The sequence below is a fragment of the Maniola hyperantus genome, chromosome 13 (genome assembly GCF_902806685.2).
Source record: "Maniola hyperantus chromosome 13, iAphHyp1.2, whole genome shotgun sequence".
NCBI lineage: Eukaryota > Metazoa > Arthropoda > Insecta > Lepidoptera > Nymphalidae > Maniola > Maniola hyperantus.
The window spans coordinates 1665155-1682158 of record NC_048548.1 but is presented as its reverse complement, the minus strand read 5'-3'; the positions used below and the strand labels follow the sequence as shown (position 1 = coordinate 1682158).

The following is a 17004-nucleotide window of genomic DNA, read 5'->3' as shown; positions in this document are numbered from 1 at the left end:
ATACAGTCCGCATCTCCGCTCCGTATCACTTTCTCGCTCCCCTCCGCTACCTAGCTTCGCGCCAGTGGACAGCCAGCCTAAGGGCGCTTGTGCACTCATCCCTATTCAGCCCGTATCCGTGATTTATAGAAGTGGCTGTCATACACATACGTACTCAATTGATTCGTATTTTTACGGAACATGCTCATTCGTATTCGGTTCGTATCCGTGATTCTTCGAAGTGGCCGTCACACAAATACCTACGTAGGTAGGTACGTTCGATTCGTATTTTTTTCACAGATCCGTAAAATCACGGATGAGTGCACAAACGCCCCAGGATAAAAATAAATAGATTTGTGTCTCGAACGAAATCATACGCATAAGCTAGTTATTAATAGTATTCCATGAAAACTATTTCTTCAGATCGCAATATTAAAATTTAGGTAGGAACGTTCGTAAAAAGATTTCTCAAAGAAACCACTTATCGTAGAATAGGGCTGCCATACGTCCCGGTACACCGGGACAAGTCCCGGTCTGAAGCGTTGTGTCCCGGTGTCCCGGTCAGTAAGTTAGTTGTCCCAGTTTGGCAGTTAGGGCGTTTTTCCACCGGCGCCGTCAACGCGACGTCAATGAAAAGCGAGATTATTTTGGACGGAGTTCGGAATGACATGTGTCCACCGCGACGGAACCCAGCGGTTCAGTTTGATCTTTGTGTAAGTGTGTGTGGTGTATTAACAACAAACAGACAGACCCTTTCGAATTTACAGTATCTGTAGGTATGCATATGGAGGCTGTCCCGGTCGTCCTTTTAGCAATTATGGCAGCCCTATCGTAGAACCTCAAAAAGTAATAAAAATCTTGAGCCAGGGTAAATGAGGTTTTATAAATATTAGTTTAGATCTAAGTAATATTTCTCTGAAACCTTTTGAGGCTGTAGAATAAATATTACTTCTAAGGGCGCGTTTATATGCGATAGCGAATCAACATTAGAGTTGCAAAAACCAATATTATGTGATTTTAGAAATAAACTAGCTTATGCTCGCGACTACGTCCGTGTGGACTACACAAATTTCAAACTCCTATTTCACCCCCTTAAGGATTGAATTTTCAAAAATTCTTTCTATTTTACGTCATCATAGCTATCTGCACGCCAAATTTCAGGCTGATCCGTCCAGTAGTTTGAGCTATGCGTTGATAGATCAGTCAGTCAGAGGAGTCACCTTTTCCTGTTATAATATATTTAGATTTATTCAAATTCAACGCTAGTAGGCGTTAGTTAGTAGTCTACATAAATTTTTCAGGTTGTTGTGAAGACTGTCATAAATTCTTCATCCATCCATTGGAACCGAGTAAGTAGATAAATATTGGCGGAGGGAATGAGTGTCGCCTCTTTACATAGGAATAATTGGTAAAATGTGGTTAAATTGAGAAAATCGTTTGCCGGTTTAAGTAAGATGTAATTTCAGAGGACAAAATTGGGTGTTTGACTCCAATTTTTTTATTACTTTATTATAAACTAGAATAAATTAATGATGTAAACTGATAAAACTAATTAAATTAATCAAATAACAAAAAAGTTATAAGCATTTAAATATTTCTGATTAGACAGAGATAGCGATACAGCAGTTTGACGTCACACCTACTAATGCCATAGTAGCTTCGTGCGGTTTTTCGTTTTGCGAGAAAGGGATAGAATAGAATAGAATAGAATAGAATGTTTTTTTATTCATGTAAACTTTTTAAAAGTGCTTATGAATAGTCAGGTTTAATTTACCACTGGTTCGGAATGCCGTTCCTATCGAGAAGAACCAGCAAGAAACTCGGCGGTTGCTTTTTTTAATTTTTCAATTTACAAGATAGAAAGACCCTCCCCCTCCAAAATTAAAATGCCTGTAACTTTGTAAACCTTTGTTGGATTTTAATATTTTTTTCAGTGTACGTCATTATTTTTATCCTAGTTTATAATAAAGTAATGATATTTATCAAATTCAAAAGTTGGCAAGTACCCAATTGTCGTAGTATTTTTGTTACCACTGTGAACAGAGCTTTGTAACCCCAATATTTCATGTCCGAAAATTATGAAAAGTCGGAGTCACGTCAGAGCCACTCGAGCTTAAAGCTCACGTCTGAGCCTTTAAGCTCAAAACGTATACAATTTGGTAGATATTATCCTTTTGAGAAGCTCGTCCTCTTTTATTGATATTAATGGTCTAGTTTTCCTTAGCATATACTTCACTCAATTCTATATGAGGCCATGAGAATATTTATTATTATTTACGTAAAAAATAATAATCATCATGATCAACCCATCGCCGGCTCACTACAGAGCGCGGGTCTCCTCTCAGAGTGAGAAGGGTTTTGGCCATAGTCTACCACGCTAGCCAAGTGCGGATTGGCAGACTTCACACACCTTTGAGAACATTATGGAGAACTCTCAGGCATGCCGGTTTCCTCACGATGTTTTCCTTCACCGTTAAAGCAAGTGATATTTTAATTACTTAAAAACGCACATAACTCCGTAAAGTTAGATGTGCGTGCCCGGGATCGAACCCCCGACCTCCGATTGGAAGGCGGACGTCCTAACCACTAGGCTACCACAGCTTCAAAAATAATAATAAATATTCTCATTTCTATTCTATTCTATTCTATGGAAATTCTATTTTGCGTCTCAATTTTGCTAATTTTGAATTTTTCAAAAAAAGTTTTTTACATTTACTTAATTGATTTAGGTACCTACCTAATGTTTCACTTTTATGAGGTTTTTCAGTATTCAGCGGTTATACTTACAGGTGCTTACAGTACGCGGCAGAAAATAATGTACATCGACCTTTAGAAAGAGATAGAGGATTTGTAGAGCATTGTCTCTGTCGTTTAAACCGACAAAACGTCACATAGGTATGAGTGACTAAGACAACGCACTACAAAGCCGAAAGCTCATTCTAACGGTCGATGTACATTATTTTCTGCCACGTACTGTACCTAGTACCTACTTATTAAGAAAAGAAAAGATCGTGTTGAACGAATTCTAATAAATAAAACGTTGATTCATATTAAGCATTTAATATTCCGGAAAAAGTTTATATTATATTTGAAAGTGGATTACAAAAAATTTGGTGCATTAAACATCTCAGTAAAGAAAATTTGGTGCATTAAACATCTCAGTAAAGAAAATTTGGTGCATTTAACATCTCAGTAAAGAAAATTAGATAAAACCAAGTTGGTTCTTGATCATAAGTACGTGTTCCAAGGGGTAATTAGTGCCCAATAAGTATCCTGCACCTTCTTGAGTTTTAGGAGGTTGCATTTTGGGAGGTTCATATTTGAAAGGTTCATGTTTGGGAGGTTCAACCTCAGTTTCTTTTGCATTTCGCTTCACTATACCACAGTCGAGAGACTGGATTATGCTTAAAAGCAAAAGAACGCCGGTGAAAACCTATAAGAAATAATAGTGTTAATTATTATTGTTAAATAGTCGGAGGCAGCCGGGATGGCGATGGGCGGGGCACATAAGTACGAACACCCAATAAATAGACGGTGAAGAGTAATAATTCCTATCTCTATATATAAAAATGAATCGCTGAATGTGTTGCTGATAGCAAATCTCGAGAACAGCTGAACCGATTTCGCTAATTATTTTTTCATAATATTCCTTGAAGTACGAGGATGGTTCTTACGGAGAGAAGAATTTAAAAAAAATCCTGAAAAAGAATCGACCGTTGGGTGGTATGAAGTTCGCCGGGGCAGCTAGTTTTAAATAAATATGAAAAAGATTTATTCCCTCTCTGCTCTCTTGAGAGACGTTAGGTAAAGTGAACACGAATTGTGACAATACTGTGTTCTTATTCATTTTTAGTGTTCCGTACCTCAAAAGGAAAAACGGAACCCTTATAGGATCACTTTGTTGTCTGTCTGTCTGTCAAGAAACCTACAGGGTACTTCCCGTTGACCTAGAATCATGAAATTTGGCAGGTAGGTAGATCTTATAGCTGACATTAGGGGAAAAATCTGAAAACCGTGAATTTGTGGTTAAATGACACAAAAAAAATTAAATTGTCGGCATGAACAAATATTGCTATTTTCAACTTTCAAAGTAAGATTACTATACCAAGTGGGGTATTATATGAAAGGGCTTTATTTGTACAGTCTAAAACCGATTTTTATTTATTTTTAGGCATAATAGTTTTTGATTTATCGTGCAAAATGTCGATAAAATACGATTGTAGTACGGAACCGTCAGTGCGCAAGTCTGACTCGCACTTGGCCGGTTTTTTTCTGTGTTCTTGGTTCTAGCTTAAGCTACGTTAGTACTATTATATCTTCTGATATCGTAGCTTAAGAATATTATAGGTTTTTTGATAGCATCAACTATTGACATTTCGGCTGCCGAAAATCAAAACCCAGTACCTAAGCGACATCAGACGAATCGCAGAGCATGATAACTCAAAAACTATGATGCATAAAAATAAATAAAAATCAGTTTTAGAATGCACAGGTGAAGCCCTTTCATATGATACCCCACTTGATATAGTTATCTTACTTCGAAAATTGAAAATACTAATTATTAGTTTATGACCACAATTGTTTTTTTGTGTGATGTGACCATAAATTCACGGTTTTCCAGATTTTTCCCCTAATGTCTGCTATAAGACCTACCTACATGCCCAATTTCATGATTCTAGGTTAACGGGAAGTACCCTGTAGGTTTCTTGACAGACAGATAGACAGACAAAAAAATTATTCTATAAGGGTTCCTTTTGAGGTATGGAACCCTAAAAAATCATTATTTGAATAACAAAAAATAATAAGTGAGATGTACGTACTTTGAAACTAATCATGGTGACTGTAGTGTAGGTATAAGAATGGAATGAAATGTTTGTTATGTAACGCAGACAACTGCACTGTAGATATACTGTGATACAAAACAGTTTATATACTGTACCACTATCTTGCATGGATAAAAAAGGGGTTATATTGGTAATAATTAGCCCGTTTTCTTATCAGTAATAAAGGATAATATCTTCAAATTTATAATTACTCAATTTACATAAAAAATACGATCCATTTTTCTTAACCATATTTGTCTTTATAATTTAACCCGTAATAACATTAAAGGGTAAACATTTTTAACGTACCTAATTATAAAATGGTTTAATGTGTACCCAATATATTAAAGAATGTCATCAAACATCATTATTTCATATTTGGCATCAGGAAATCTATATAAAAGGAAAAGCTGACTGACTGATCTTTCAACGCACAGCTCAAACTAATGGACGGATCGGGCTGAAATTCGGAATGCAGGTAGCTATTATGACGTAGACATCCGCTAAGAGTCAGGCAGTGTGCCCGGGTCCTGCTGGTCCCTGTTGGATACGTCCGAGGGGAAGACTCGTCCGATACCGGTCGTTGCGCCCCGGTAACATGGCTAATGATCTCTTCGGGGATATTGTTAGCCATGGCTAATGACGTCGCAGGGGGGAGGTGTCTCCGCGTGTCCCTCTGACCAGCAGAGGGCACAATAGACAAAACGGGGTGTGATGTATCTCATGAATGGGTCCCCGGTGGAGGACTGCTGGCTGGCTGTCTGGCGCCGCTGGGTTTTAGTGGGTATTCCGATCGCCTCTAGGCTGGCGAGTCCCACTCAAAAAAAACCAGCCAAGTGCGAGTCAGGCTCGCGCAATGAAGGTTCCGTACTACAGTCGTATTTTTTCGACATTTTGCAGGATAATTCAAAAACTATCTTCTTCTTCTTCCTTACCTTATCCCACGCTACGTGGGGTCGGCACAACCCACACAACAAGGTCTTCTTCTTCCACTCATTGATTTAATTTTAATTTAATTTAATTTAATTTATTTTATTTTGTAGAGACAAACAGTTACAATTAGTTAACTAGATAGTATATATATAAAAACACTTAAACCAAAGCAGTCTCCAATGAGAAATTAACACTTATAATAAAAAATTATGTCCACAACACACGGGCATAGTATGCGTATGAAAAACTAGGCACAGAGTATTTAAAACTAACTAGGTAGATAAACTTATGGAACACAGAACTAAAATCGACGAAAGTATAAACTATAACTAGGCAGAATTTGATATAACATCCTTAATTGCTAATTTATACCTATGGAGAGAGAGATGAAAAATATCACTTTTCGCGAATAGATGATTAGCTTGATAATTCAAAAACTATGATACATAAAAATAAATAAAAATCCTGAAGACCTTTCATATGATACCCCACTTGATATAGTTATCTTACTTCGAAAATTGAAAATACTAATTATTAGTTCGTGACCACAATTTAACTTTTTTTGTGTGATGTAACCACAAATACAAGGTTTTCAGATTTTTCCCCGAATATCAGCTATAAGATCTACCTACCTGCCAAATTTCATGATTCTAGGTCAACGGGAAGTACCCTGTAGGTTTCTTGACAGACCGACAGACAGACAACAAAGTGATCCTATAAGGGTTCCGTTTTTCCTTTTGAGGTACGGAACCCTAAAAAGGTATAGGCAGGTTAAGCAAAACAACCCAGATAGGTAAGTACTTATTTTTTTTTAAATAATTACTTAAAAATAAAAGATAACTAAACATTTATTAAAAGTGCAGTTACCTGCATACAATTAGCATCAATTTTATTGGTAGTGATAAGGAGAACCCAATTATTTAAGAACGATCATAAAATTCAGTGTCTTTACTTAATTTTGTCGGCCTCATTCAGGAACGGCATGGACAGTCGGACAGATGGACAGAACAAATAAGTAATTAATATCTAAATATATAAAAGGAAAAGGTGACTGAGTGGGGCTGATCTATCAAAGAAGATTTTTGAATCGTGTAAAAATAATCGTATTAAAAAGTTTAGTAAACCTTAAGCTTGCAACTATCAGCGGCCTTTGAAAGGTTTTACAGAAAAACACTAAAAAGGCTTTGAACAAAATGCTTCAATAGAATAGTAGAAGGATTTAAGATCCACTTCAAAAGAAATAGAAACAGAAGTGGTAAATCAAACAAAATTAGCGGCATTACCACTGAGGCGGGTGTTCCTTACATTTCCAAGCGAACACTCGCTCAGTACCCGTAGTACAAGATTTTACGTCTCACCAAACCAAACCAAATTCGAGAGTCGAAATACTTCCGCGTTACAGTAAACTCGATCTTAAATGCCGTGTTTTAAAGCTCAAGTTTGTCTACACTTCTACAGCCAGCGCTCCAAGCGGAAACATTGCGAACTTAAAATCAATGGCATTGAATATTTGACTTCAATTCAAGGCTGTTTAGGTCCATTTTACTGTAACGCGGAAGTATTTCGACTCTCGAATTTGGTTTCGTTTGGTGAGACGTAAAATCTTGTATTACGGGTACTGAACTCTTAAGGCTTTCACGTAATGAGCGCTCAGTTCGTTAGAAACATGCTTTTTATTTCCCGACATCCAATGCCGACATCCGTTGCTCTATGGCTGTGGTAACTGCTTACTTAGGTGCACAAAAAAATTAAATTGTGGTCATGAACTAATAATAATTACATTAGTATTTTCAACTTTCAAAGTGAGATAACTATATCAAGTGGGGTATCTATCATATGAAAGGTCTTCACCTGTACATTCTAAAACAGATTTTTATTTATTTTTGCATCATAGTTTTTGAATTATCGTGCAAAATGTCGAAAAAGTACGACTGTAGTACGGAACCCTCAATAATAATAATAGTTTTTTATTGTCAGGCATAAAACCCATAAACACATTTAAAATTGAATGCGCACAATATTCTCTATAAGCTTATATGAGACTAGCTTCTGCCTGCGGCTTCGCCCGCGTAGCCTACAGGAAACAAATGGCATTTATTTTTCCGAAAAACAAACATTATAACATCAGGAACCTGCACCAGCAAAACCTTCCAACCCCCAAACCCCCATTTCATTCCTTTGGGGGAAGGGGGGAGGGAAAAGGGGGTGAGGGGTTCTTAACTGACACCTAATCTCAAGAAAAAACCTACTTTCCAAATTTCAAGTTAATAATATCAATAATTAAAACTTTATCATAGAAACTTTCATCCCCTATTTTACCACCCTTATGGGCGAATTTTCCAAAAATCCTGAAATACGTATTTCTTCATTTGTGACCGAAAACCTAAAAAAACCAATTTTCATGCAAATAACTTGAAAAATGGCGGACTTTCATACAAACTTCCATCCCCAATTTAACCCACTTAGGGGTGGAATTTCGAAAAATTCTTTCTTAGTGGATACCTACTCTTTACAAAGAATAGACCCTCCAAATTTCATGTCTCTAGGACCAGCGGTTTAGGCTGTGCGTTGATATATATGTCAGTCAGTCAGGACTTTGAATTTTATATACATATATAGATTACATTCCGAGCTAGGCAGCAATGTTCCGCTACATTGCTGCCGCGACATGCTGCCTAACTCGGAATGTAATGTCAAATAAGCTTATAGAGATTGTATGGGGACCAGTAGTGCCGCGACAGCACTGTTGCGGCAGCACTGCTGCGTGCAGCGTGGTTCGGAATCATACCTTAAGACATAATGCCGCAGGTCAGAATTCCAACCAACTAAAAACCAGAAATAGGCAAATCTAGAAATGGCAAAGCTATCTCTGTACACGGATGATCTCTATTGAGAAAATTTGGCTTTTTCTTACCCTCGTTTGAGCTTCTAGGTACAGAGAGCCTTGATTTGTCTAAATCACTTAACAAACTCCAGTCTACACGTTGAAAAGCCTGATGCAGTTTTTCGTATATATATGCCTAGCCTTTTCCCATGTTAGTTGGGGTCGGCTCTCCTAACCATCTCCTGATGCAGTTTCGTATATATATGCCTAGCCTTTTCCCATGTTAGTTGGGGTCGGCTCTCCTAACCATCTCCTGATGCAGTTTCGTATATATATGCCTAGCCTTTTCCCATGTTAGTTGGGGTCGGCTCTCCTAACCATCTCCTGATGCAGTTTCGTATATATATGCCTAGCCTTTTCCCATGTTAGTTGGGGTCGGCTCTCCTAACCATCTCCTGATGCAGTTTCGTATATATATGCCTAGCCTTTTCCCATGTTAGTTGGGGTCGGCTCTCCTAACCATCTCCTGATGCAGTTTCGTATATATATGCCTAGCCTTTTCCCATGTTAGTTGGGGTCGGCTCTCCTAACCATCTCCTGATGCAGTTTCGTATATATATGCCTAGCCTTTTCCAATGTTAGTTGGGGTCGGCTCTCCTAACCATCTCCTGATGCAGTTTCGTATATATATGCCTAGCCTTTTCCCATGTTAGTTGGGGTCGGCTCTCCTAACCATCTCCTGATGCAGTTTCGTATATATATGCCTAGCCTTTTCCCATGTTAGTTGGGGTCGGCTCTCCTAACCATCTCCTGATGCAGTTTCGTATATATATGCCTAGCCTTTTCCCATGTTAGTTGGGGTCGGCTCTCCTAACCATCTCCTGATGCAGATTCGTATATATATGCCTAGACTTTTCCCATGTTAGTTGGGGTCGGCTCTCCTAACCATCTCCTGATGCAGTTTCGTATATATATGCCTAGCCTTTTCCAATGTTAGTTGGGGTCGGCTCTCCTAACCATCTCCTGATGCAGTTTCGTATATATATGCCTAGCCTTTTCCCATGTTAGTTGGGGTCGGCTCTCCTAACCATCTCCTGATGCAGTTTCGTATATATATGCCTAGCCTTTTCCCATGTTAGTTGGGGTCGGCTCTCCTAACCATCTCCTGATGCAGTTTCGTATATATATGCCTAACCTTTTCCCATGTTAGTTGGGGTCGGCTCTCCTAACCATCTCCTGATGCAGTTTCCTAAATCCAATTATTCCAGTCTTATTAGATTAATTAGAGTCGGTACTGCTACACTTTTTTTTATTCATATATGTATGTATGGCAGTTTTTATTTTAATCCCATAACCCCTTTGGTTTCTACACGGCATCGTACCGGAACGCTAAATCGCTTGGCGGCACGGCTTTTGCCGGTAGGGTGGTAGCTAGCCACGGCCGAAGCCTCCCACCAGACAAATAATATACCTACCATGGCCACCATGGATAATCTTTTTATTGGTCGCATAGACAACGTATTTTTTGTCCGAATTAGTTCTGTATCGAGCAATGAAATAATTAGTTTGAAATAAACTTTAAAAAAATATTTATTGAAAGTACCTACCTAATAAATCACTACCCCTATTATAAATGCGAAAGTGTGAAAAAAGACTAAGAAAATTTGCTTTCAGAAAAAAACTTTCATCTAAATTAAAAAGATCAAAAGTCGAAAAGATATTATTAATCCAAAAGCGTAAGCACTAATTAATTAAAAGTAAAAAGAAAAACCGGCCAAGTGCGAGTCAGACTCGCTGCCGAGGGTTCCGTACTACAGTCGTATTTTCGACATTTTGCACGTGCACGATAAATCAAAAACTATTATGCATAAAAATAAATAAAAATCTGTTTTAGAATGTACACATAAAAACCCTTTCATAATGATACCCCACTTGGTATATTAATTTGACTTCGACAGTTGAACATACAAATTAATTCAGTTTTCGAAATATTCCCCTTACGTATGCTATAAAACCTACCTACCTACCAAGTTTATTGACAGACACGATAGACAAGACAGACAACGAAGTGATCCTTTTTTTAAATAGAGAAAGTGAGCAAACGAGCAGGTGGGTCACCTGATGTTAAGTGATTACCGCCGCCCATGAACATTTGCAGCAGCAGAGGAACCATTCGCCGATGCATTGCCGGCCTTTTAGGAATTTGTTGGTCCGCCCCTTGAATAACCCCATGTTGTAATCTAGTGGGATCCTATAAGAAATCCTTTTTCTTTTGAGGTACGGAACCCTAAAAAGAGTATATTTAACCCTAATTCCGATGAGCTTTGATCATAATCTTTGAGCGAATATTTTAGAAGTTGTCAGCGAAAAGGTTCGACTCTTATAATCTTGTAGTGAATCGCCCCTTTAATTAAATTTAATTCCGCTTTCAGGGCAGATAAGTTTTATCTACAGTATTACTCTGACAGACACGACAGACAAACAGACGGACAGACAGACAACGAAGTGATCATATAAGGGTTCCTTTTTCTTTTGGGGTACGGAACCCTAAAAAGAGTATTTAACCCTAATTCCGATGAGCTTTGATCATAATCTATGATCGAATATTTTAGAAGTTGTCAGCGAAAAGGTTCGAGTCTTATAATCTTGTTATGAATCGCCCCTTTAATTAAATTTAATTCTGCTTTCAGGGCAGATAAGTTTTATCTTCAGTATTCTTCGGTCGGACTTTTGTGCTAATTACTTATAGAGAGAGAGCCAGCGCGTGCCAGACCTTCGTTATTTTATAAAATCTGTAAGTTTCTCTGCATGGGTACCTATTGTCCCCAACACAGGGAGAAACGATCAGCGACTATGAAGTTTGGATCATGGGGGCTTTGGAAGATAACAGGTAATAAAGGTGTAAAAAATCTTATGTCACAGTATAAAGTCTATTTTTTTTTCTTCGGAATAGTATTAGATCTCACGTCATGGATTGGCAGACACTTAGTATGATGGCAACGCCCTGCCTGACACCGTTAAGGTTTAATAAATTGTTAAAGTTCAAGGGTGTCTGGCAGGGGGTTGCCACGACTCTAAGTGTCTGGCAATGCATGATATGATTTCTAATACTATTCCGGAAAAAAATAGACTGTATAAACGTAAGATTTTGAAGACCTTTACTACTTACCTGCTATCTCCTAAAGTCACAAGATCTAAACATCATTGTCGCTAATCGTTCCTCTCTGTATTGGGGACAATACGCAGAGAAACTTTCAGCTTTTATAAATTAACGAAGGTCTGGCACGCGCTGGCTCTTAGTCCATTAGAAATTGAACGGCGAGATAATTGCTGGCTTATTATTTCTCTTCTACTCCAGTCAAAGGCTGGATCCATTGAAGAATTAGACGCTCACTTACCTGAAATAAAAAGAAAATAATATAATTATTTTATAGCATTATATACTTATTTGAAATGGTTTATATAAACATTATTTCGTAATAACTACTGTTCAGTAAATATAATTAAAGTCATTCGTTCAATACGCCGATCCACACTGGACCAGCGTGCCAGACTATGGCCAAAATCCTTCTCATTGTAGGGTGAAGAGAGCATAATATTAGTATGGTGCGGATTGACAACCGGAAGGCGGAAGACCCGTGTACAGTGACCAGCTCTCAGAAATGTATTGTTAAGATTTTTTAGGGTTCCGTACCTTAAAAGAAAAACGGAACCCTTATAGGATCACTTTGTTGTCTGTCTGTCTGTCAAGAAACCTACAGGGTGCTTCCCGTTGACCTAGAATCATGAAATTTGGCAGGTAGGTAGGTCTTATAGCAGACATTCGAGGAAAAATCTGAAAACCGTGTATTTGTGGTTACATCACACAAAAAAAAATTGTGGTCATGAACCAATAATTAGTATTTTCAACTCTTGCAGTGCGATAAGTATATCAAGTGGCGTATCATAATATTATTACGAAAGGTCTACAGCTGTGCATTCTAAAACACATTTTTATTTATTTTTATGCATCATAGTTTTTGAATTATCGTGCAAAATGTCGACTGTACGGTACGGAACAAAACAGTACGGAACCCTCGTTGCGCGAGCCTGACTCGCACTTGGCCGGTTTTTAATTTTTGTGGTGCAAACAGGTTTTTTTTTTCATTATGTGTGTATGACACGCATGACACGTAGAAATGTGAAGGATTTATTAGAAAGGTGAAGGAATTCGTCCGGCGTCTTGTGGTTCGGTGGTAAAAAGGTTGCTGATGGTCACCTCATGCAGTCCTGAGCGCAGTCCCGGAGCCGGCAATAGCTGCAGCTGCAAGCTGAGTAGCAGGAGCCCCCTGAGTCCAGGCTGACGGAGTCGAAGTGGTGCAGACCCTCGCCCGAGCTGGGGACAGTGTGGGAACCGCGCCATCTGGAATTAGAAATCAGTACCCTTATTATAAATGCGAAAGTGTGTTTGTTTGTTGGTTTGTTGGTTTGTCCTTCAATCACGTCGCAACGGTGCAACAGATTGATGTGATTTTTTTGCTTGTGTATAGATAAAGACATGGAGAGTGATATAGGCTACGTTTTATGCCGGAAAATCAAAGAGTTCCCACGGGATTTTTAAAAACCCAATTCGGACGAAGTCGCGGGCATTAGCTAGGTAGTATATATTTTTAAAATGAGCCTTTTAACAAAATTTTTACGTTTTGCTCTCAAGTTTTAAGGGTTTTAACCAACGTATCACCAATTTTTAATAGTTGCCCTCATGAAAATTGCTTTGGAGGTGAGGTGAGGAGTGATGAATAGTTTTAGTGATGAATGATGATCAACCCATTGGTGGCCCACTACTAAGCAAGGGCCATAGACTGCCACGCCGCTGGCCCAGTGTGGTTTGGTAGACTTCACACATCTGATGAGTTATAGTTTACAGACAGGCAGCTAAAGATTACGACGGTAATCGATATCCCAATTTTTTAAGAGAAATTATCAAAAATGCTCAAACGAACACAATAACTGAGCCTCAATAGCTCAACGGGTAAAGGAGTGGACTGAAAACCGAAAGGTCGACGGTTCAAACCCCGCCCGTTGCACTATTGTCGTACCTACTCCTAGCACAAGCTTTACGCTTAGTTGGAGAGGAAGGGGGAATATTAGTCATTTAAGATGGCTAATATTCAAACCATCATGAGAAAATAATATGCTTACCTTCCACTTTTGGAGTCCATATGTTCCACAACGACATTCCAGGTCCTGTGGATGAGGTACAGGAGGAAGAGGATCCTGGAAGACTCAGGGTTGGGAGCTTCCTTCTTCGATCCCTTTCGGCTGTTGGCGCTGCTGAAGCCGCTACCCATTTTTGAATTTGGAATCTTTAAGACATTTGGATGCCAACTGTTGAGCAGTGAAGACGTGTGCTGGAATTGAAAAAATATGCTGTTAATATAGTTTCTTGGTAGTGCTTTAAGGGGTTCCGTTGCCGAATGGCAAAAACGGAATCCTTATAGATTCGTCATGTCTGTCTGTCCGTCTGTCCGTCTGTCTGTCCGTCCGTATGTCACAGCCACTTTTTTCCGAAACTATAAGAGCTATACAGTTGAAACTTGGTAAGTGGAAGTATTGATTTTTACACAAAAATAGAAAAAAAAAACAATAAATTTTGGGGTTCCCCGTACCTACTTAGAACTGAAACTCAAAAATTTTTTTTCATCAAACCCATACGTCGTATTTATATATTTATCCATAAGGATAGGTCTTTAAAAATGATATCATGAGGTTTCTAATAACATTTTTTTCTAAACTGAATAGTTTGCGCGAGAGACACTTCCAAAGTGGTAAAATTTGTCCCGCCCCCCCTGTAACTTCTAAAATAAGAGAATGATAAACTACAAAAAATACATGATGTCCATTACCATGCAAACTTCCACCGAAAATTGATTTAAACGAGATCCAGTAAGTAGTTATTGATTTATCGTGCAAAATGTCAATAAAATACTATTGTAGTACGGAACCCTCAGTGCGCGAGTCTGATTCGCACTTGGCCCATTTTTGTATCTAATATTGAACGACTAATAAGTTTATTTTAATGAATTCTTCTTATGCGGTAAAAGAAAATATAACATAATATTATGCATGAAATAATTCACGAGAGCCGTCATCCCAGTTTTTCTCTATGGTTCTAACGCAAAACAAATATATCTACTATCCACAAATCCGTACAATTTATTTCTGCGGAAGATAAATTAGGTCTAATATAAAGTTGAGAGCTGGTGAATGATTTGTTCTAGGCCTAGGAACATAGAACATCAGTACCCTTATTATCATCCCATCCAATCCATCAGCCTGTTTGCGTCCGCTGCTGGACATAGGCCTTTCCAAGAGCGCGCCACCAAACACAGTCCTCCGTCTTCCTCATCCATCCGCTCCCCACCACCTTCTTCAGGTCATTACTAGGGTCAGAGGGTCAAGGTATCAGTACCCTTATTATAAATGCGAAAGTGTGTTTGTTTGTTGTCCGCAACTTCGTCCGCGTGGAATAGGTTTTTAAAAAATCCCGTGGGAACTCTTTGATTTTCCGGGATAAACAGTAGCCTATGTCACTCTCTAGTCTTTATCTATACCCATGCAAAAAATCACGCCAATCCGTTGCACCGTTGCGATGTGATTGAAGGACAAACCAACAAACCATCAAACAAATACACTTTCGCATTTATAATAAGAGTACTGATATAATAAGAGTACTGATATAATAAGAGTACTGATATAATAAGAGTACTGATATAATAAGAGTACTGATAAGAAGGGTACTGATTCCGGTCGCCTCTCGGCCGGCGAGTCCCACATACGTTTCTTCCAATTGGCTGGCTGGTTGGGTAGCTGGCTGACATCGGGGGGGGGAGGGGGATGCATAAAGGCATGTCTCAGCGATAAGTAAAGGTACGTAGGTGTACCTATATTCTTACGAGCTTAGACACTTTGAAAATATAGTACACCTGCTCTCACACTACAGTATTTTCGCTAAAGCACTTGACTAAGAGGCTTCCCCAAAGATAGTATTAACTCAAATTTATCTCCGTCCGAAAACCAGTGTTGGGATTTTTATAAAAGCCCCCCGCCATTCCTCGATACATTAATATTGCCTGTGAAATAATGACGCATTTATTGTGTATCCGAAACCTATACCTTAGATTGAGCCCCTGGTCAAAGATAAACTAAATTAAAAAAAATTGACACAGTTATACGATATCACGTATGGACACTGATTTTCCTGACTGATTTAACAAATTATTCAAAGTCGCTATGGAGAGGGCTATGTAATTTTATTGTTTAAACTGTCATGATTTCCATGATAATTTAGCACTAAGTATTATTTTTAAAGCTATGTTAGGAGATTTACTAAGGAATAAGATCCGAAATGAGGAGATCCGTAAGAAAGCCGGACACTGACATAGCCCAAGGTATTAAAAAGCTGCAGCGGCAGTGGGCAGGCCATATGCCTGTTGTACAGGCGATGGCCGTTGGAGCCGACAAGTCCTCGAGTAGAAACCGGGTGTGGGAGCAATCATTAGGGAAAGCCTATGTCCAACAGTGGGAGTCCACAGGCTGATAGTGATGATTTGTCATAGATGGGCTGTGGGCTTAAGGATTTACATAAATTTTTTAACACGGTAATTTTCAAATTATAATACGCGACAGGTCGAGATGGCAATCGGGGAGAGAACAGTTCTCTCCCCGATTCGCTTTTGAACTCTGCTTTTCTGGAATAAAAAGTAGCCTATGTCCTTCCCCGGGGTGTAAGCTAACTTTATACCAAGTAGGTATCATCAAAATCGGTTAAATTTTTGGGCCGTGAAAAGCTAGCAGACAGATAGCTATCTGCATGCCAAATTTCAGCCCGATCTGTCCAGTAGTTTGAGCTGTGCGTTGATAGATCAGTCAGTCAGTCAGTCAGTCAGTCATAGTCGCCTTTCCTTTTATTTATTTAGATTAACTTAGAATCTCGTTCCAAGATACATTAATATTGTCTGTGAGGCTGTGAGGTAGTGAGAATATTGACGCATTTATCACTCCAGCCTTCAGCTTCGGTTACGGATATTGACTGCCAAAATCTATTACTTTAAGCGCAACACACACCGACAGAGCCGAGCGCTGCATTTTTTTACTTTGGCATAACAGAGACGCAATCCATACTTCTATAATGATCAACGCACTACTGAGCGCGGTTCTCCTCTCAGAATGACAAGAGTTTGTCATCCCGTCTCGTGGAATCCACGGGAGACCGGAGGGCTGGCAGTTACCTCGGTCAGCATAATATTAGTCTTGCCATTCAACGAGGTAACGCAGCCAGCGCTCTGCCTCGTTACGGTGGTTTAGTTTGATTTGTAATTTTAATATAATGTATTTTGTTAAAAATAGATTGAAAATCTACCTTTTGACTAGCTATCCTTAATTAACTACGCAATTGATCATTTT

At 38.8% G+C, this 17004-nt stretch overlaps 1 protein-coding gene across 1 annotated transcript in view; it reads right to left on the bottom strand.

The window, feature by feature from the left end:
- mwh (multiple wing hairs) overlaps positions 1-17004 on the bottom strand; it is a 121518-nt gene that overhangs the window by 90225 nt on the left and 14289 nt on the right. The window contains exons 2-3 of the mRNA XM_034974496.2: positions 13741-13949; positions 12818-12961 (exon numbers count right to left, since the gene is read on the bottom strand). Coding sequence (XP_034830387.1) covers positions 12818-12961; positions 13741-13889 — 293 coding nt within the window. The 5' untranslated portion in view covers positions 13890-13949. The remainder of the gene's footprint in view (positions 1-12817; positions 12962-13740; positions 13950-17004) is intronic.